Source organism: Gopherus evgoodei, chromosome 1, assembly GCF_007399415.2.
Source record: "Gopherus evgoodei ecotype Sinaloan lineage chromosome 1, rGopEvg1_v1.p, whole genome shotgun sequence".
NCBI lineage: Eukaryota > Metazoa > Chordata > Testudines > Testudinidae > Gopherus > Gopherus evgoodei.
Window position 1 is genome coordinate 299,055,609 of NC_044322.1, and position 23,298 is coordinate 299,078,906.

Sequence of the window (23,298 nt, forward strand, 5' to 3'; positions counted from 1 at the left end):
TTTCTTTCTCCTCCATAGCTCTTTTGTGGGCAGCCTCTTCTCTGGCTATTTCTAATTGTTTTAGTTCCATCTGTCTCTTATGTTTGTTGTCTTTCTCTGTTGCTTCCAGCCTAGCCAGCTCTAGTTTGTTAGCTGCTCCACTGGTACTCATTTTCCTGCTTTCCTGTGCTGGCCACACCCCTCTGCAGCTCACTGAAACTGGGATGCACTCAGCTCAGGGCTGCTTGGTTAACAGAGACTTCTAACTAGCTATACCTGAGAGGTAGAAAGAAAGAAAACAATTCAGCTTGTAAATTCCTTTTGCCGGCTGCTTGCTCACAGCTTGAAGCCTCCTCTTAACAAAGACCCTTGTTAAAAAACTTAACACTTCTGCCTTCAGGCTGCTTTCTAGGCAGCTAGAAAGGAGAGAAAAAAATCCTACTGGCTTTTGGTTCCTAAAAAATCCCACACCGCTGCTCACCATGTCAAGGTTCCTTCCCCACTCTGAACTTTAGGGTACACATGTGGGGACCTGCATGGACACTTCTAAGCTTAATTACTAGCTTAGATCTGGTACACTGCCACCATCCTGAAGTCAGTGTCTGGAGCACTTCCTGTCCCCCAAAACTCTCCCCTCCCTGGGTGGCCTCGACGGACTTCACCAATTCCCTGGTGGACACAGATCCAAACCCCTTGGATCTTAAAACAAGGAGAAATTAACCACCCCCGCTTCTTTCCCCCTCCAATCCCTGGTGAGTCCAGATCCAATCCCCTTGGATCTTAAAACAAGGGAAAAAAATCAATCAGGTTCTTAAAAAAAAAGCTTTTAATTAAAGAAGAAAGGTAAAAATCATCTCTGTAAAATCAGGATGGAAAATACTTTATAGAGTAATCAAATTCCTATAGTCCAGAGGAACCCCCTCTAGCCTTAGGTTCAAAGTTACAGCAAACAGAGGTAAAATCCTTTCAGCAAAAAAGGGACATTTACAAGTTGAGAAAACAAAAATAAAACTAATCCACCTTGCCTGGCTGTTACTTACAGTTTTGAAACATGAGAGACTGATTCAGAAAGATTTGGAGAGCCTGGAGTGACATCTGGTCCCTCTTAGTCCCAAGAGCTAACAACACCCAAAACAAAGAGCACGAACAAAGACTTCCCTCCACCAAGATTTGAAAGTATCTAGTTCCTTTATTGGTCCTCTGGTCAGGTGTCAGCCAGGTTTACTGAGCTTCTTAACCCGTTGCAGGTAAAAGAGGCATTAACCCTTAACTATCTATTTATGACCCGAGCCTACCGCAGGGAGGCACTAAAAGGTGGGAAAAGCACCTCCTCAGCAAGCTATCCCTTTCTACAAACCCCATAGAAACCCCTCCATCAGGGCTATAGGGTTCTGACTCTGTGAATGGGACAGGGAAAAGACAGTAGGAGATCTCCACTGGAATCTCTTGCCCCCCAAAACCACAGAGAGTAATAATCTGTGATAAATTACTCTGGTTTCCCTTCTGAAATCTGGAAACAGCCCTGCTCCAGGAGCATCTGTGGTGGTGGAGCTGCTGGCAACCTGGCTCCTGCAAGAACTGTAAGGTCTGGGGCCTAGTAGAAGATGGGAAAAAATGCATGGCAATATGGAGACAAGGAATCTCCATGAGAATGCTCTTTCATCTGGCTAATCCACAAGATCTATGGGTTTGTGGGGACTGAAGTCCTGTCACTTATGTTCTGGGGGAATGGTGAATTCTGCTTCCAATGAAGAAATCAATGGAAACTATAAAAGTTTATTCTAAGTAGGAACACAACCCTGTAGGAGAAAATGGTAACCTCTATGTATGTTATGGTATCTGTGGAGGTCAAATTTAAACTGGTCATCTTTAAAGTATCCCTTTAAATCTGATGTCTGTGAAGTTACACTTCTGAATGTAATGGCTCAATACTTTTAATATAGCAAGGCCCTATTTGTTTCTTCATAACAATGAAGGTAGTGAAGTCAGATGTGTATACTTCCTGAAAAAAAACAAGATTATTCCAGTTTTAATTAATTTATCCCCGCGCTGTAACGATAAATTGCAAGATACCAGAAACACAAGCAGGCTTTTCTATGGTATCAGCACAACTTCAAGGCAGACTTTTAGGGTTCTGTCACATTGCTGTGGCATCTAATAGCATGACAATTGCAATGAGAATGTTGTGCCTCATTACAAAAAGTTGCAATGTGTTGACATTGAATTGCAAAGTAACAACAAAACACCAACATGTCATGATGCAAAGCAGTTTTGCTGAAGGATAAACATCTAAAGATGGTGACTTTAAGGTGAGGATAATCTAATAAGGAGTGAGAGAGAAAAAACACAGCATATACTATTTTTTAGCATCCATCCTGTGAAGTTAAAATTGCTCAAAATGGAGTGTGAATAGAGAAAGAGAGCAAGCAAGTAGTTGCAATCCTCCTTATACTATATTTTTCATTTTTAAAAATATGATTAAAATTTGTAGCTGGCAGGAGTGATTCAGAATCAAATATATTTATATGATTTGTGTTATCTAGGGGAAGAAGAACTGTGTTGAGATGTTCGTGTCTCCAACAAATCGAAAACCAGGAATTTCTGACGCGCTTCCATCTGAAGAGGTGTTGCGTTCACTTAATATCAATGTTCTGCATCAAAGTTTATCCCAGTTTGGAATTACAGAGGTTTCCCCAGAGGTAGGTTATCATGTGTATAACATATTAGAGTTTACTGTAAATTAGTCAACTCTAAATATAATTATTAAGGCCTGTGTTAGTTCTTAGGCTAAGGTACTGATATTGAGGAGAATGTATGGCTAATAAAAGTTGTTTTTATTATTATTGCAAGACAATAATAAAAAATAATCCTGTTAAATTATTTAAAGAAAGCTTGAATGGATCATATAATCACTCAGGCTATGACTACACTACAGCTTATGTCGGCATAATTTATGTTGCTCAGGGGTGTGAAAAAACCACACACCCCGAGCGACATAAGTTACACCAACATAAGCACTCGTGTGCTCAGCACTATGTTGGTGGGAGAGCTTCTCCTATTGACATAGCTTCTGTCACTCTCAGAGGTAGTTTTATTATGCTGATAGGAGAGCTCTCTCCTGTCGGCATAGAACATCTTCACCAGACGTGCTGGAGTGGCACAGCTGTATTGGTACAGGTGTGTCACTGCATCACTGTACATATAGATATGGCCTAAGAAACTTTGGTCTTTTATATGTGAGTTGGCTGGTCTGAAGACTTCTGTGAAGACACAAATAGAATTCATATTTCATGATAATTCTCCACTTCAAGGTTGTCCAACCTCCTGCTTGGTCCATACATGGTTAAACTGTGCCTTGAATGGCTTTGGGAGCATTGTGTTTGTTTATTTTATCTATTGTTGACTTTGTTTTCTGGCAGAGTGAGAGATTTGAAAGTTTGCCCACTTTATTTTTTTTATCTAGCCCAAAAAAGAGAGAGCCCTTAAAAAGGTCTTGCTATTTTTTATTACTACTTTTATTTTTAAAGATAATCTGTTTCGAAACAGGACCAGTGCTGGCTGTCACATCAGCAGTGCTCTGCAGACGTTGCATTTGGACATATGTTTGACTTTGGGTTTACCTCGTGACACCAAAGGAAATAATAATTAAAGAAAAAAGGAAAGGAAGCCATTGAGTTCTCACAAACACATCAGGCTATAATCAAATCACTTTGGATTTTGTCTGATGCTTGGAAGCCGATAATTACACATAAAGCCCCTTGAACTCTGTGTGAGGTCAATTTTATGAAAAATCTCGAAACAGTTAATCAAAAACAGATTTTCCTGTGCAAATTTCCATTTTGATGAGAGAGCAGTTTTTGGTCAAAAAAACATTCTGAACAGGAAACTTTGACCAGCTCCAGTCCCTCCTCCCCTCTCCAGTCCTGTTGATTCCTATGCCAAGCAAAGGATCAGGGCCTTTATGTCCAGGCCTGTGTGTGAGTCATTGCTGAGTGCATAGTGGGTAATACACTAGTCTACATAGTTGCTGCACGGACATTTTTCTACCTTATTTTAAAGTTCTAATTCAGTGTAAAGTGCTGCGATATATTTTCAGTATGAAAAGTGCAATATAAAAACAAGTTATAATGAGCAAAGTCATGTATTTCCTACAGCAGGTAAACTATGAAATTGAAATAGTTTTCACAGATCAGATACTAAGGTTATAGGACATTGAGTTATAGGATCACAAAGTGAAGCTAAGCAGTCCTGTCCTAATGTCAGATTTGTTCATTACACCTCTAATCAGCCACCTGGGCTGCAGCCCTAAAATACTTTCTTTAAATGAAAATTTACTTTAGTGCTGAAGTGTATGAATTTGAGACATGTGATTATCTGTTCCAAATACTTCAATTACAAATAACAATTCAAATAGACATGGGAAGAAAGCATATGTGAATAACTCCTTATGGATGGAGAAATGATTTCAAGCTGGGAGGGACTGTCTGAAAAAACAAAGCGCTGACTTTTTGAAATCTCACCTATGTTACATACAATAGTAAATTGTCATTCCTCAGTTTCAATAGTCTAAAACTACTAGGTATTTGAATTCTCTCTCTGTCAATCAGATAAATGTAGCCAATACAAAGTTAAAGGTTTCATGATGAAGTTTTCTCTAGAATTCTTCATACAAAATAGCTCATAAAGTCAGGTGGGTTTAATGCTATTAGGAAGACAAGAGCATTATTTGAATCCATTTTTAACAGATTACATAAATAAGGCCCTGATCCTGCAATGACTTATGCACATGCTTATCTTTACATGTGTAACTAGTCCCATTGACTTCAGTGGAACTACTCATATGTCAGTCTTTGTAGAAATCAAGGTCTAAAAGACAGCTACATTTAATCTTCACCTCCCAGTCACGTTAACTGACCAGTTTTTCATGTATCCCTAAATCCACGCAAAGAACAAATGTTTGCAGGGCAGAGGCAATAAGGGGCTATAACCCAGAGTCACACCAATTTCTGTGGTCTCCAAGCTCTACTCATGCTCCTTACTGGCTGCAGCCAGTGTGTTGGAAGCAACTTTCTGCCCATGCCTTGCACAGAGTGCTACTGGTCAGGTGCTTCTCCTCTCCCACCTCTCTCCATTACCAGAGGTCAGGCATTCATTTCCTTTGTCCCTGAGAATAGTTCACAGGAGGTGCCTTAATAACAGCTTAGGTCCAAAGTTATCATAGAGAAAAAAAAATTATAAAAAACCAAGGGCTTGTCTCACACTAGCTTGCACCCCTACATAAACATTCTTAAATCCATTTAGAAATAGTTTATATCAATTTAGCTTAAATTGATTCCATACTAACTTAAGCTGTATTGATACAAACTGTTTCTAAACAGACTTAAGAGTGTCCACAGAGGGTATTGCACCAGTTAAACTAAATTGATGCAAGTTTGTGCATAGACAAGCCCTGTGAGAAAATCAAAGCATTACATTATACCTATCTGAGGCCTGGAGAACCGCCACTTAGCTAGTGACATATGTTATAGTTTCAGTTCATATAATCAGCACACCCTTGCATCTTTAAGTTTCAGTGTCTGTCTCTGCTGGCAGGCCTTTTTTTTCTCACCATCTCTGACTTTCTGCTCTCAATAAGGAGGACTCTACCAGCAAAGCTTTTGTTTCTAGGAGCTTAACAACTAAGCTGTTTTAGATTAACTTAATTGTTTACAGCTCCATCTTATCAGTTTTCCTGGAGCTTGGAACAAATAGTCCTGAACAATTGACACCGTCTCACAAATTATTTTCTTATCATAGACACGAAGTGACTCAGCTACAATAGTCCAAAACCCCTGCTATCATAATTACAAAAGAGTTTAAGTGAGAGTTCTGCTGTCCTTCCTATTCTACATTAGAATCAAGGGTACAGACTTCTTTTGTTAGGCTAATGTAATATTTCGATGTTCCAAAATGGCATGTCAGTCAGTGTTAGAGCTGTGGTGTGTAATTTTTGCCTTTATATAGACAATTACCTAACGTTTTAAAATGGTTTAGATCTGACTTTGAGAAAAACAAAATCAGGAGAAAATGTGCACTGCATTTGTAATGGAGAAGAATTATAGTAGATTTAACTACTTATATAATAAGTTCTACCATTTAAAAAAAAACTGTACTGTTCCACTAATGTACTAAAAATAAAGTAATTAAAGTCCCTCAGCCAGTAGTTCAAAAATTATGTTAGCTAGTCAACTCTCTAGTTTATTTGATCTTTAGATGGGGAGGTACAGGGCAGCATTTATTTATTTATGAAAGGGCAGCTCAGCTGATGCTCAATGAGCTCCTGCTTTTAATCCAGTTTTCCACGTGGGATGTCTGAAACACAGGAAGGTTGTCAGGTAACCTCCCCAAGGACAGTTACTTATAGCTTATGGGCCAATGCTGCAGCTGCTCTGAACACAGAAGTCCCTGGCTGTCAATGGGAGTTGAAACTGCAGGGCAGCTGCAGTGTTGGGCCTTAAGCCAGCATGAAGACTCAGGCCTATCCTGTAAACAATAGATAAAATAACCTCCTTACTGCATTGAGGTAACTGAATTGCATGAAACACTACAAAACAAATAGTGAAAGCAGTGAACTAGTTGTTTAAATATGGTAAGGAACAATTTCAGCAGAAATAATTGGCCAGTATGCCAGAAACGCTTCAATTTTTTGAGTGGTTCACTGCAAGAAGGTGATTTAGAATTCGTTTTCAGCCTGTGGACACATACAGAGCCCTTAGAGCCAGGTTGTGAAACCAAGGGCTCACATTTCTGAGCAGTTTCCCACCCAAGTACTCTCATTGATTTTAGCGGGTGTACTGTGTGAGTTTCATTTTGCCATCTAGCCTCCAGTGCTGTGACATACTGGCATCTCAACAAAAGAATATTCTTTTAAGGAGATTTTCTAATTATAAGTCAATACATAGTAATTTTTAAAAAAAATAAGCACCCCTAAATTAACCATCGAATCAAATACTTATCTGTGCGTGCTGTATTCTATAAAGCTACATTCTGTGAATTGCACAGAATAGGTACTGAATGCTTCTGTCCTCTCCACAACTAGAGGGAAGCAAATCTGCGTTGACTCAAAATAGTGGTGGCTGCTCTCAGTTATGTGTCCCTCTGTCCCTGGAGTCCATGTTGCTGTCAGTGCATACAAACTCCTCTGCTTGAATTCTACCTGAGCAGGGCTTTGCCCGTTTGGGAGGGCTCTAGGTCAAAGGAGTTTGGGCAGGTGTGTAACATTGTTCAGTATTGCAAGGTCCCAAGAGACCTGGCAGATTTCAGAGCATGAGTTTCCCATGCTTCTGCTAGCATACCCAATGACAACACAGCTCCAAACCATGCCAAGGGATCAGCATGAAGCAGAAGGCCCTCTTGAGCCTGCAGACCACACACCCACCCCCTCTATGAGACTCCTGAACTTTTCCCTCTGTGGTGATCAGGTGACTCCAAGTCTATAAAGTCAACCTCATAGAACATTTGCTTTAGGGATTCCTGTGTCTTCATTAGGGGCACATCTGTACTTGCGGCCATGTGTGGAGTACACACGCTGCATGCCCAGCTCCTATGGATATAAATAGCTTTGTAGATGGAGAGGCACTGCTTAGGCAAGTAGAGAAGAAACACACCTGAATCCCTAGAGTATGTACCCTACACAGTTCTCTGTGGGTATGCCTAAACTGCAGTTAAACACCTCTGGCTGGCCCATGTCAGCTGACTCAGGCTCCCAGGGCTCAGGCTAAAGGGCTGTTTAACTGCAGTGCAGACATTTGGTCTTGGACTAGAGCCTGGGTTCTGGGGTTGCAGAATCCCAGAGCCCTAAATATCTGCACCGCAGTTAAACAGCCCCTTAGCCCGAGCCCCTGGAGCTTGAGTCAGCTGACACAGGCCAGACGCACAGCGCTTCCCATCTCTACACTGCTGTTTTTAGCAGTGTACTATCCCCCTCCCTCCTAGCAAGGCTGATGCCTTTCCCTGCCTGAGTGAAAGCCTCCAGCAGCAGGGAAAGGCTCTGACAAGAGGGAAGTGGCAGGGAAATGCTCCAGAAGCTTTCTGCTGCCAGAGCCTTTCCCCGCTATCTTCCCCCATTGGAGCTTTTCACAGCCACATGTAGCTACACACCACAGTGAGTGTGGATGGAGCTTCCCCTTTACTGCGGTGTGTGGCTACACGTATCATACATGGTGCACAAGTGTAGACAAGGCCTAGGAAAGAAAGTTTGTTCTTAACTCAAGTTGATTAAATTGAGGAAAATCATAGTGAAGACAAGGCAATTTTTAGTTTTCACGTGAATTAGTATGTTAAGTTACAGCCTAGCCTCCCTACAGGACTTTTCTATGAAAGGGGAGCATCGAGACTTCGGAAATGCATATTGAAGACCTGATTTAAATACCTTCTTTTCTCTCAACTTGACAATTTTATTCAAGAAATACAATAAAGAAATAGATTGAGATTAGGAGTGTGACTTTCTGTAGTTATATGTACAACTTAATTTCTTTCAAGTCTATTTATATGTAATCTCTTTCCCTTTGAAACACACAAGTGAAGGTTGCATTTGCTGCAAGTATACACATCATATTCTGAATAATGTATTACAGTTGGACTGAGGATTCTATTAGAACCAAGTTTCAATTAAGCTTTTTTCCATTTGAAAATATAGCCAAAATCTTATAATTTTGATATTCCAACCAGATTGTCACTGCAATAAAGACAGAATAAACATTATTTGTTTTTTTATTTTATATTCCCCAACAGCTCTGCATTTTTCAGCGTACAGAGCTGCTTTAGAAATGTAATATCATTGGGAGTCCCTAAAGTTAGGAGATTGCTTGAAGTACAATCAGAATTTAATATTGGGGGGGAGGTTGTTTTGGGTTTTTCTTTAGGTTAGAATGTCAGGGCTTTTCATCTTATTAATATATCACGAGATTCTGTTTGCACCTGTTTTCACTTCTGTGTAAGGTGTAGATAGTATGTAGGCTAGTGTGTAGGTGTTTGTGGGAGGAGACACAGCAAAATGAGACAGCAAGAGCAATTTCCTCAGCACACATATGAGTACTACCCTCTTACCTGATGGGCCAGGTAGTTTCCAAGAAAGAATGAGTCTTGTTTACTTAGCTTCAGACCAGTCCATTGCATCTGTGGGAAGATTACTTCAATAGTCACTAAGAAGATTTTAAATCATCTCTGGGTGTGTTAGGATTATTGTGGCAACACGTATAGTTCAGCCTGTTGCTTATTTTAGGTAGATATAGAACTGGCAGCGATCAGAGCCATATACTATAGAATATATACTATAACAAATCTGAAATAATACATAGTGCCTGATAAGGACTCTGTAATCTACACATGCTTTTGTAGAATTTCAACTTTTTTTTTTTTGTTGGTATTAAAGAAAAATGTTTTGCAAGGCCAGCATGAAGCGGACAAAATCTGGAGCAAAGAAGGATTTTATGCAGTTGTCATATTTCTCAGCATCTTTGTCATTGTGGCAACATGTTTAATGGTAAGTCTGTTGCTTCACCTTCTTTCTGTTTTCATTTATGTATTGCTTACATCAGTCTGAAAGACAGAGTCTTGCCTCCTTTATTTCAAGAGGGTTTTCATAAAATAGTCAGAAGCTCAGCCTCTAAGTAACAGTAAGTAACTCTGATAGTGGTGGGAGGCCAAAGCCTCATGAGTAATAGAAATACTTATTATGTTTAGAATGTTTTATATCTGATATAAAATATCACTAATGGTAAGCTTCAGAAATAATGGACATTTAACCATGCAGTAATTAAATTGAGGGCATCTAGTAACATGATAAACCATGAGAGTGAACCCTAAGTGAGTCGTTTACAGAGGTCACAGGAGCCCTCAATGTCACTACAGATTTCTAGTGTATTTTATTTCTTATATTATGTGGTAATAAAAAACACAACATTGACATAATACGCTTTATACATGCTAATATGGTATTAGCACTGTGTAACAATATAATTACAATAAAATATGAATTTGACATTGAAAATATTGATATTACCACTATTCAGAAATGTAGTTAGGGATAAGTATGTTATTTAACTGCTCTTTTAACGTGACATCTAACATGTGATGCAGTATATGTCTGGTGGTCAAGTGTCTAGCCACAGGGTGTCCAGTGAACATCCTTGCCAATGAATGAAGACTCCAATGAATGAAACTCAAAAAAATTTAAAGGGCCCTGAGTGCATTTTGACACTGGAGGTATTAAAGGGACACTCTGAAATCTTTTTCAATTTGATTTTGTTAAAAAAAAAAGGAAACTGTCAGTTATAGCTTCAGAATCTGAATCATTCCCACTTTGTTAGGACACGAGGAAGGCTCCACTGTCCCTGTGTCTCCAGGGCCATTCTTTGCAAGTTCCATAAGTTTTATCTCTCTTGAGTAGTGGTCAGTGGAGGGATTCTTTTGGTTTGGCCCACTTTCATGTTCCTCCAGCTGCTCAAGAATGTGTTCATTCTTAACACATATCCCAAATATTTCCATCTTCTTTTCTGGATAACTTTACAGATAAGGAATTGTTGAACTCTGATGAATCTTGGCACTATTCATTCCATTGAATACCTAGTACTTTTCAAACACACTTGCTTTCAAGGGCATTTAGATGTCTGTCTATATACCTTTGGATTTGCAGCTTTTACATCCATATGTTAAGATGGAAATAACATTTCAGATGAAGATTTATTATTCGGTCTGTAAATTATAGATCTTTGATGACAAAATCTTACTTAATCTGGTAAAGCCTCTCTGATGTTGGAGGGGGGGGAGTTCTTGTTTTCTTCCCACCTGACAAACATTAATCCTCCCTCTCTCATTTCTTATGGAGAATAAAACACATTGCATCATCAAAGATGTAACTCTGGAAACAGGATGTGATAACTTTTTCTGTCTCTGCTGCCTCGCTGTTCACTTGGTGGAAGCAGAGTACAACACCTTGGGCCCCTATTCCGCCTTCCTCCTTTTATCTACATAATCTCTGAGTGCATAAGCATAAATTTAACACACACAAAATCACAAATTCTGTAGGCTACAAAATGTTGGGCCTTTACTGGGGTACCCAAAATGGCTATATTGGAATTATACTGCAGCTGTATATTTATCCCTAAATGCTTATTTCTGGGAGTGTCAAAGGTGCTGTTGGCCAAATCTGGATCTAGATTACTTGGAAGTGTCTCTTAAAATGTGAAGTGGAAACTAATTAGATGGATGCACAATAGTGGTTAGTGCAAACTAGTTGAATTGTCTATCTTAATCCTTTGTTCTATAGAATTAATATGGAAATTATAAAACTGTACAGCCTTTTCTCTTAATTGGGTTTTACAAATCATGATATTTAACTGCACAGTTTTTACACTGACAAAAGACTGTGCGTTAAAAGTCTTTACATATTTTATTTTTAATTTCTCTGGAATTTAATAATGAACTGCAATAAGAAAACTCAAACCTATATTTTATTATGCAGTGTATTGTTATATACAGTAGTACAGTACTACATGAGCTAAATTCAGACCAGTAAATTGTTCCTCCCAGGCCATCCATTTATTTCTGTGACCCCCATCACCAGAATAACTTTGCTCTTTGTGTCTCAGAGGGATTCACCACCAGTGGTCCTCTTCTGCAGTTCAGACTATGAACTAATTTCTTCTGGGAGCTCCATACATCATTTATAACCTATTAAGCAACAGACTAATTAAGTGTAACTATTTAATAATGCTATTCTAAGGAGAACAGGTCTGTCTGTGATTTTTATTTTTAATAGATAATGGTTTGTTATTACACTAACCATTTTTATAAATAATACTATATTTGATGGAGCAGGTTGAACTATTCATTTTGAATATTTCTTATGAATTCAGCCCCTTTTTGTTTTGAAATATTTCAAAAATTATCCAGATTTCTTAATGTGCTCTTTATTAATAAATAGGTAATTATTAGACTACAGGTTACTTGTAGAGCTGGTTAACAAATGGGATAATTTTTTATTTTAAAAAAAGTGTCCCTTTTTCTTGTCCAAAGTTTTCAAATTCTGAAATTTGAAAAACAGAATGACTTTTTTCAAACACAAAAAAGAAAAGACAAAAAAAGTCACCTTTTTTGTGTCAGTTGTGAGATTCAACATTTTTTGACTGGCCCTAGTTGTTTATAAAAATGTAAATTGTCATTCATTATTTTTGCAGAGTGGTGCTTATCAAAATCATGTGAGGTGGGGGGGTTTCTACCACTTGATTGAATTTCAGAAACACTTTAATCAGGAGAATATTAAATAACAGGAAATTCACTTGTCCTGTAAAAATTTTCATAACTGATCATTTGTTCTAAAGTTTGTGCAGCTTTTAGACTTCACAAAATTTTCAGGATATTCAAAAACGCTATGATCATAGGAATATGCACAAATAATATATGGCCCCATACATCAAAGAAAACCAAACTCGGCCTTTTTATTCTTGAAACATGAGATTAATTTTAAAAATACTGCATCATGCTAACATCTTCTGTTCAGTGCTTAGTAGGATTGCAGAGAGAATAGTAGGAGATTAACCAAGGATTGATTTCTAGCTAGTCCAAGGGTTAGCTTCTCTTTCTAGGGGGCCTCGTTCAATTTTTCTTAAGTGAGCTTTATTGAGTGACTTAAGCAAAATCAAAACAATATACTTTTATTCTGAAGTAAGAGTGTCCATACACATTCATGCACTGAAATAACAAAAGATATGAGTTAAAAATCAATTTGCCTGTGAAAATTAAGCTCTCTTTTGAGGTATTCTGAGCAGAAACAAAAGGTGTGAACTTCAGTGTATGTAGATTAGGCCTACTGATGACTCCATGTGGACCCAAGCAAGGAGGTGACAGGAAGAGGAGTTGCATTCTCGTTGAGTTGTGAGTCTACACCAGGGCCCCCATATATGCAAAATGTAAAGATGTCCCACTGTGTCCTAGAAAGCAACTCTTTAAAGATTAGGGATTTTTCTTCATATTTTTCAGTCATCCTGTATCTCTGTGTTAGTGTGTACCATTTATCCTAGTGTTCTGAGGTGGCTGTAGAGAACTGCCTTTCCTTAGCTCATGTGCTGTAACAGGGTCAGACACCTTATGCCATGAAGGCTTTGTCTACACTCAGCCTTGACCTGAGTCTAAGCTTTCTTTAAACATGGCTGTAACTAAATTGGTTACTTGCATAGTTTTGTTGGCTATTGTTGTTAGAGCCAAACTGTTTTTAAAAACCATTTTTAAAAATCCAAAATGCCTTTTTAAACACGGTTTTGATACGATTTTTCCCCAGCCACACTGTTTGGGCAAACTGTGTTAGCAGAAGCCATGTCTTAATGAAAACCAAACATAGTTCCTTAACTCATTTCACAGCTTGTTATTGGTGGGATCTAAATTTACTGAGTTTTTTTTTTCTATGCTCAAATAGCAGAGTATTGGAGAGAGGTAGGAAATTATGCTAGTTTAGATGGACCCCAAAGACCTAACTGACTGTGCCTCCAAATGAGACATCACATTGAAAGAAAGCAATGTAAATATGTGATTTAAAATGTTGTGCCATGAATGGCAGAGTGATATTCCCATAGTCAAGTATCTAGGAATTATCAGAAATCAGAGAAGCCCAAAATGATTTGTAGGAGGAAACTGGTTAGAATATCTCAAACATCTGTATTTATTTATCCAATATACCTGTTTGGTTTTGTAATACAATTAGGGCTATTTTCCTCCAAAGTGAGGAGGACCAAATCTTGCTCACTTTACTTATGTGATTTATTCTCTAACTCAATTAAATAAATATAGTGTTTACATATGTTACTGAGGCCTGCCTAATGGGTGAATTGCTCGTAAATGGGACAATTCCAAGCTCACGCTGAAATATTAATCTTTGAATATTACCATGAAAATGGATGTACAAGATATATCCAGTCACACACACAGGGCTAGGCAGTGACAAGCCCTGACACAGGGGCTTGAGTGAGAGTACTCACGGAGCCTCACTGAGTGGAAGCACCATAAAAATTCCTGGATTTGTGGCAAAGGGAAGTAGAAGCAACACATTATGTTCCTCAATTACTCGGAAGCTTGTGGAATCCCCTGTAGACAGGGCTGGCTCCAGGCACCAGCTGAGCAAGTGGGTGCTTGGGGCGGCCAAGGGGAAGGGGCATCATGTCGGGCTCTTCGGCGGCAATTCGGCAGTGGGCCCCTCAGTCCCTCTCAGAGGGAAGGACCTGCCACCAAACTGCCGCCGAAGAATAAAGCCACGCGGTGAAGATGCCGCCAATTGCGATGGCGGCTTTTTTTTTCCCCCGACGCTTGGGGCAGCAAAAACCCTGGAGCCGGCCCTGCCTGTAGATACTGCAGGCCAGAGGGGTTTCCTAAGGTCTGGGAGGATGAAAAAGACACTGAGCTGGAGATTGCAAAACTATACTTATTTTGCTGATACTGAGACTCGTTTTAAATTATTTATACCACCTACATTTTCAAATATATTGATTTAAATTACAACACAGAATACAAAGTGTACAGTGCTCACATTATATTATTTTTATTACAAATATTTGCACTGTAAAAATGATAAATAAGAAATAGTATTTTTCAATTCATTTCATCCAAGTACTGTAAAATGCAATCTCTTTAACATGAAAGTGCAACTTATAAATGTAGATTTTTTTGTTACATAATTGCATTCAGAAACCAAACAATGCAAAACTTTAGAGCCTACAAGTCCACTCAGTCCTACTTCTTGTTCAGTCAATCGTTAAGACAAACAAGTTTGTTTACATTTACGGGAGATAATGCTGCCCATGTCTTATTTACAGTGTCAGCAGAAAGTAAGAGCAGGCATTTGCATGGCACTTTTGTAGCTGGCATTGCAGGGTATATACATGCCAGAGATGCTAAACATTCGAATGTCCCTTCATGCTTCGGCCACCATTCCAGAGGACGTGCTTCCATGCTGATGATGCTCATTAAAAATAATGTGTTAATTAAATTTGTGACTCCTTGGGGAAGAATTATATGTCTCTGGCTCTGTTTTACCTGCATTCTGCCATATATTTCATGTTATAGCAGTCTCGGATGATGATCCGGCACATGTTGTTCATTTTAAGAACACATTCACTGCAGATTTGACAAAATGCAAAAAAGGAATCAATGTGAGATTTCTAAAGATAGTTACAGCACTCAACCCAAAGTTTAAGAATCTGAAGTGCCTTCCAAAATCTGAGAGGGACGGGGTGTCGCGAATGCTTTCACAAATCTGAAAAGAGCAACACTCTCGATGCGGAAACTACAGAACCCAAACCACCAAAAATGAAAATCAACCTTCTGCTGGTGGCATCTGACTAAGATGATAAAAATGAATATGCATTGGGCTGTGCTGTTTTGGATTGTTACTGAGCAAAACTTGTCATCAGCATGGATGCATGTCCTCTGAATGAATGGTGGTTGAAGAATGAAGGGACATATGAATCTTTAGCACATCTGGAACGTAAATATCTTGTGACACCAGCTACAACAGTGCCATGCAAATACCTGTCCTCACTTCCAGATGACATTGTACACAAGAAGCAGGCAGCATTATCTCCTGCTAAGGTAAACAAACTTGTTTGTCTTAGTGATTGGCTGATTGGCCTAAGAAGTAGGACTGAGTGGACTTGTAGGCTCTAAAGTTTTACATTGTTTTGTTTTTTAATGTAGTTATTTTTGTACATAATTCTATATTTGTAAGTTCAACTTTCATGATAAAGAGATTGCACTACAATACTTGTATTAGGTGAATTGAAAAATATGATTTCTTTTGTTTTTTACAATGCAAATATTTGTAATCAAAAATATAAACTGGGCACTGTACATTTTGTATTCTGTGTTGTAATGGAAGTCAAAATATTTGAAAATTTAGAAAACATCCAAATATATTTTAAATAAATGGTATTCTGTTATAGTTTAACAGCATGATTATTTTTTTTAAAATGCCTTACAGTCCTAGTTGTTACAGAGACATGATAGTGCTTACCTTATTGTAAGTTTCATAGATTTTCTTCTTTTTTAAAAAACACTAGAAGGTATCATCTAAAGTGACACAACCGCAGCTCAGAAGAGCTTGTTTCTTCTTCCAAAAACAGTAACTCCATAGCTGCTAAAGAGACATAGTGTCGGGGTCCTATGCAATGGCAAAAATGCAGCCCTTGTTACCTTCACAGTCACTGCCAAGCCAGTGTATCTTTGACACGGAACTCCGAGGTCAGCAGAGCAGAATCCAGAATTAATATGACATTATGAAAAGTAGTTACTACAGATAGCTGATACCCAAGGGGCAATGAATGGATAGTGGAATCCAGAATAGATGGAGTTTTTAGATGTTAACATTTTGGCTATTGTAAAAACTCAAGTTTTAAATTTTGAAATGGCACCAGTCCACAATCAGCTGAACCTATTCTGCATATGTTGGGTTTTATTAAGGATCATTCTGTACTTCTTGGTAGACAAGATTTTAAAAATGTCTCAAGCTACAAGAAATCTACTGTCTACCTTTCCCCAAGGAAACAAACAAAAACATGTGACATTTCATGTGACAAACAAAAACATGTTAGAGTCAAAATGAATCCTGGAGTGATTTTTTGAAGTATTATAAACCTGAAGTGCTGAAATAATAGCACAATAGTGTTGCAAAAGTGATCTTGTAAAATTATTCTATTCTGATAACAGCTCTTTGTACAATGAGTAAACAAGTATTTTGAAGCTCTAAAACAAATTTAGGACATTTAGTTAGAGAGAGATGAGTCTGGATGTTTCATAAGCTTCAGATGATATATTGCACTATTGTATTTTTGGTGTTAATATTATGTGAAACTTTTCTATAATTACTTTGTTTACCAGTATTTCTTTCTATACAATGATTTTTGTGACAACTATCTCCCATTATGTTTTATTTATTTCTTTAATAATACAACTGCAGTGATTGTATTAAAATAATTATTAGTTAGCAATGAGAACTTCTAAAACATTGCACTACCTGTGTGCTAGTCATGGTTTATATAATAGAAATATTTACCCTTTTTTTGGAAATACTTCAGCCCACAAGTTGTGGAATCCTTCTAGAAATCATTCATGCTATATAGATCAATCCTAAGCATTTGTAATTCTTCCTTTACTTTGTTTACACAGTAGTTGGGATAAAAATTAATACTCTTTCCTTTCTGTTTCTATAGGTTCTGTACAGATTAAAAGAAAAAATTCAGTTCTCACTGCAACAAGATAAGGAGAAAAAACAGGAGATCCACCTTTCACCCATTCCCCTGCAGACAACTCGGTCTGAGTACAAGACAGCAAACAGAATGGTCCAACCTGAACAGGCTCCTAAAGTTGTTAATGTCATAGTGGATCCCCAAGGCCAGTGTGTTCCTGAGATCAAACCTCCACTCTCTGCCAGTCCATCGCCTTTCAAAATGAAACCTGTGGGCCTTCAAGAAAGGTAGGATTATGCCCCAGTGCACTCAATATTTACTGTCTCATTTTAAGATCTTGTAGCATAGTTTGATGTGCACCTCCTCCTTCAGAGAAGCACTAAAAGATGCCCATCGAACACACTGAGTGCCTTTGACATACATTTTAAAACACAGGAACATTGGAGAATACTAAGTAATAATCAACCAAAGCAGCAACACTTCTTTTCCCTTGCACCCTGTCACACATTTGATCATCAGTCACATGAACTGTTTAATCCCTCCCCTTCATACTTCCCACCAGACAGAAATCCCACCCTGAGTTGCCTCAGGATATGTCTACACGGCAATCAAATACCTGCAGCTGGCCTGTGTCAGCTGACTCAGGCTTGGGCTAGTGGGCTGTTTAATTACGATGTTCAGGATTGGGATGGAGCTTGGGCTCTAGGACCCTCCTCCATCACAGGGTTCCAGAGCCTGAGTCCAGCCCGAGTCCAAATCATTTACATCCCAATTAAACAGCCTCGTAGCTAGGTTTGACAACTTTCTGATTGCAGAAAACCAAACACCCTCGCTCCTTCAGTCATTTTCACCAGGCTGGGTAAGGGATTGGGGTCCTGGAGGGAGTGAGGGCTCTGGGCTGGGGATGCAGGCTCTGGGGTGAGGCCAGAAATGAGAGGTGGGTGATGGTGACTCCGGGCTGGGGGGTTCAGAGTTCGAGAGGGGATGCGGGCTCAGGGAGGGAGTTTGGGTGTGGGAAGGAGCTCAGGGCTGTGGCAGGAGGTTGGAGTGCGGGGAGGAGGAGAGAGGGCTCCAGCTGGAGATGCGGGCTCTAGTGTGGGGCCAGGAATGAGGGGTTTGGGGTCTAGGAGGGAACTCTAGGCTGGGGGGTTCACAATGAGGCAGAGGATGCAGGCTCTGGGTGGGAGTTTGGGTGCAGAGGGGGACTCAGGGCTGGGGCAGGGGTGTTGGGGTGTTGGAGGGGTTTCAGGGTGCAAACGCCAGGCAGCACTTACCTTAAGTGGCTCCCAGAAGCAGCTGGCATTTCTCTCCAGCTCCTAGGCAGAGGCTCAGCCAGGCGGCTCTGTGCACCACCCCCATCCACAGGCACCACCCCATAGCTCCCATTGGCTGCGGTTCCTGCCCAATGGGAACTGCAGAGTCGGCGCTCAAGACAGGGGCAGCACATGGAGCATCCATAGCCACGCCTCTCCTAGGAGCCAGAGGGAAATGCCGGCCACTTCTGGGAGCTGCACAGAGCCAGGGCAGGCAGAGAGCCTGCCTTAGCCTTGCTGCACCACCAACTAGAGTTTTAACGGCCGGTTGGCAGTGCAGCACCAGTGCTCCAGTCGTAAACTGTACACCTGGCAACCCTATCTGTAGCTCGAGTCAGCTGACACAGGCCAGCTAAGTGTGTTTGATTGCAGTATAGACGTAGTCTCAGGTCACAATTCCAACCTCTCCTTTGCATCCTGCAAAGCCTTAGTGGGCATTGGCATCTGAGGGCAACTAAACCTTTGGGTCTGCAAACAGGCTAAATCAAAAGCTCAGAGAAATGCCCCGTCGACTCTGAAACCTCTCTACCCCAAATAGACCGCAACATAGGGGCAGTGCCATGGCATCGGGGTTACAACATGGAGGCACCATGTAGGGTGTGCCTAATGCCTTGGCTTTCTTTAGTTTGGTGTTGCACTGCTCTCTGCCATTACCTTGTTCTCCCTCTTTTGGTCTGTTGATTTACTGGCTGTATATTATTCAAATCCCAGTTTGTTAACTTTCTAGGGTGGGGACTGTCTTCATGGTGTATGAGGGCACCCTAATCCTTGTCTGGGTTACTTAGGCATCACTGTAGTATAACTAATCAACATCATCCAGTCAGGAAGGCTTGATCTGCCTCCATAAGCAAAAATGTCAGGGGTACAATTCCCTCTCTCTTGATGTCACTCATCAAATGAATGACCCCACTGCCATATTTGACAGCAAGGGGGCAATCTGTGAGGAGAGGATGGAGGTTGGAAAATAGCAGAGAAGCACTATGACTTCTGCCTGCAGGGCTCCCCACTCACACGGACGTACCACTCTACGTAAAGCTGCTGGGGAATTTTTTGATAAATTGTTTTTGTCCCAAAAATGCCAATTCATCAAAACTAAAACACCTCATGAAACAGGGTTGGTTTTGGCAGATCTCCCAATTCAGAAGGAGGGAGAGGGAGCTTTGAAATTGGTAACATGGGACATTGTGACATTTTCAAACTAGAAATATGCAGTTTTTTGAGTCAAAGTGACTTTTCGTTTCAAACTTTTAGTAAATTTAGACCAAAAAGGTGAAGAAAAAAAAACCCACTGAAATCAAATGAAACGTTTTTGAAATTGAAAAGTTTCCATTGATTGGAATCTTTTATTTTTTACTTGGTCGGTTGATTGGATATTTGGTTTATGAAAATTTTCAAGATTTTGACTTTTTGTCAAGATCTGAGACAGGCAAAATTTTAGAAATCTCAAAAATTCTCACTGAATGGGAAAACCTTTTCCTACCCAGTCTTGACTGGGTGTTCCAGCTGGACTGCAGAGCTGTGCTAGGTCAGGGTTTGGCTCTCTAAATCTCTCCTTTTTTAACAAGAATAGAGACGTTTGGTACAGAAGTAAACACTGTTCACAGTTACCGCTATTGATATATCGTTGAAACAATTCTGTGGTTTGTCCAGCTTCTTAAAATATATTTTGTTTATGAATGATTCAGTAGATTCTTTGCACATCTTTTGCTGCCTCTTTCTCTAACAAGAATCTTGCTTATCATTTTATATAATAAAGGGTTTTCTCAATAGGCTATGCAGCTAACATTTGCATTTATCAGATGTATTTAATGTCTCTAATAAAATATATGCAACACATACTCTGGGACTGTAATACCATGATTAAGGCAGTTGAGAAAAAGTCTGATTGCATTCCTAGTACCATTATGATCCCAAATTATTGGTCAATCTGTAGCAGTACTGGTAAAATAGGGAAGAGAGATGAAATACTTGCATGACTTTAATTTGGGGGGGGGAGAACAAGGCTTTTGCAAGGAATTTTTAGCAAGGAATTTCCTGCTAATGGAATTTATCAAAATCACACCAAACCTCAGCCTTCATTACCAACTATATATTCTGAAACTACCACTGTTTATTAGGAATCCTTTGTAATAGAGTGTTGTATCAACCAAGCAAGGTACTAACAACTTCAACAGGACTTTATTTTTACAGTGGAAACCTCTGGACCAAGCTGCTGTTGCACCCTCTGTAACTCTCACTCAGCGTCCTCAACTCCTCGCCATTCCTTCCTGTTTCCTGTCCTTTCAGACTCCCAATTCTAATAATTACAAGCACATCTAAACACCACATTCCCTCCTCTCTTAAGAAACTCTCCCAATTAAAATAAACATTGTTGTTCTAACCACAAGAACAAATAGGAAACAAGACACTATACTATTGGCAGAAATATTACACTGGAAAAACTGTAGATACTACATAACATAGTCTCTAGTCCAGACAAGTGGTCATCTGGGTCTGACAGGCCATCTCTCAAGCCCTGGTTCCAATGCAATGTCTTGTTGTGTTGGTTCTATGGTGACGTCATCCAGTGCAGACTGGGTGTTGGCATAATCTCCTCTTGGTGCATAGGCAGGTGCAAGATAAGAAGAATTCCATACCTGCCCATCAGAAAGTCGATAGGTGTAAGGTCCCTTCTTCTCAATGATTTTAAGAGGAGCTGTGAATTTATGGTCCCCTTTGCGTAAAATTCCAGGTTTTTGTATTCTAACGAAGGAACCACACTCAAACTTTGGTTCCTTAGCACCCCGCCACTTGTCTGTGAAAGCCTTATACTTTGCTTGGTTCTCTTCAACTGTTTTTCTTACCTCATCCTTGTTTGGGGCATCAGGTCGTGCCTTTAACAATCCAGCAATGTTCAGTTTAGTATTCATCTGTTTCCCATGCAGTAACTCTGCGGTTGATCTTTGCATTGTGGCATGTCGTGTAGCCCGGTATGCTTGCAAGAAATCAGTAGTGAAGGATATCCACAATCGCCCTTCCAGTTTAGCTGTTTGCAAACTCTTCCAGAGTTCTGTTAAACCGTTCAATTTCCCTGTTGGCTTGAGGGTAATATAGGGATGACCTTCTGTGTAAAATGTTCCTCTCTGCTAGAAAGGTTTCAAACTCCAAAAAAGTAAATTGACTACCATTATCTGAAACCAGTTCTTTGGGGTTACCTTCCCTGCTAAAAACTGAAGAAAGGAACTTAATTACTGTAACAAAAGAGAGTTGTGATGTAAACGCTGCCTCAGACCATTTACTGAAATAGTCTATTAAAGAGATGGCATAATGACAGTGAATTGGAGCAGTACTACAGTGTCAATCACCACTTTTTCCCATGCAGATTCAGGAAGAGGAACAGGCTGTAATGGAAGGGTACATGTCACTGCTGTCTTATCATGCATTTGGCAAGTGACACAGGATTTTATGAGAGCTTCAGTTTGAGAGTCCATTCCTGGCCACCAATACAGATCTCGTAGTCATTGTTTGGTTCTGACAATTCCTTGATGATTATCATGTGCCACGGGTATGAGTTTTGATTGTAATTCTTCTGGAACAGGTAGCCAATGTGTTCCTCGTAGCAAACAGCCATCGAGCAAAGAAAGTTCATCCCAAACTCTAAAATAAGGCAGCAAAACTGGGTCAAGGTTTTTAGGGTTACTAGGCATCTCTTTGTCAGAAATTCCCATAGTTTTTGTTGAATTGGACATGCTGAACAAGAAGCTTGAAATTGTTCTCTTGTAACTGCAGTAAGAGTGCTTGTAATAAGCACAACTGCTACATCCTCATCCTCCTGTGGACCATCTGGTGAAGGCAAAGGCAGGCGAGAAAGACAATCAGCTACCACATTTTTGTTTCCAGGTTTGTATTCCAGGTCGTAATTCAAAGAGAGTAGTCTTGCAGACCATCTAGCAATACGATATCCTGCTCTTTCCAGTCCTTTCATGGTGAGCAACGTCGTCAAAGGGCTGTGGTCTGTGCGCAACTTGAACGTGTGGCCCCACAGGTAAGTTCTCCATTTTTCAGTAGCCCAGATACAAGCAAGTGCTTCTTTTTTGACTGTAGAATATTTTCTCTCAGCATTACTCAGTGTCCTTGAAGCAAATGCAACAGTCCTCTCTGTGTTGTCCTCATGAAGTTGTCTGAGGATGGCCCAAAGTCCATAATCAGAAGCATCAGTAGTTACAATTGTGGACAATGCGGGACTGAATAGTGCAAGTACTGACTATGTACAAACAAGTCTTTCACCGTTTCGAAACTAGCTTGTGCATCTGTTGTCCACACTAAGGTTGAACTTCTCTGTAGTAATTCTCGTAATGGTTCAATGACAGAAGCATAATTGGCAATGAATTTTGCATACCAGGAGGTAAGACACAAGAACGAACGTAAGGTTTGCAAATCTGTTGGAGGAAGAGCATTTGAAATTGCCAGGATATGATCTGGATCAGGTTTTAGTCCAGCCTGTGAAATTGTATGCCCCAGAAAGGAGAGTTCAGTTTGTCTAAATTTACATTTGGACCTATTGAGCTTGAGGCCTGCTTTGCTGATGCAGTTTAGTACAGAGTGCAGGTTATTGTCATGCTTCTCAGTGGTATTTCAAACATGATAATATCATCCAAATAGCACTGAACTCCATGTTGATTCTTCAGACTCAATGACATCATTTTTTGGAAGGCACCTGGGGCTGATGCGAGACTGTGTGGAACACGTTTAAAACGAAATAGTCCCTTATGCGTAATAAATGCTGTGAGGTCTCTGCTGTCTTCGTGCAACATAAC

At 39.8% G+C, this 23,298-nt stretch overlaps 1 protein-coding gene across 1 annotated transcript in view; it reads left to right on the top strand.

Annotated features, from left to right (window-relative positions):
• The window catches only part of PTPRR (protein tyrosine phosphatase receptor type R), a 229,956-nt gene that overhangs the window by 121,011 nt on the left and 85,647 nt on the right, over positions 1-23,298 (top strand). Inside the window, 3 exon segments of the mRNA XM_030548740.1 lie at positions 2,523-2,678; positions 9,392-9,502; positions 17,214-17,476. Of these exon segments, the coding sequence (XP_030404600.1) occupies positions 2,523-2,678; positions 9,392-9,502; positions 17,214-17,476 (530 nt within the window).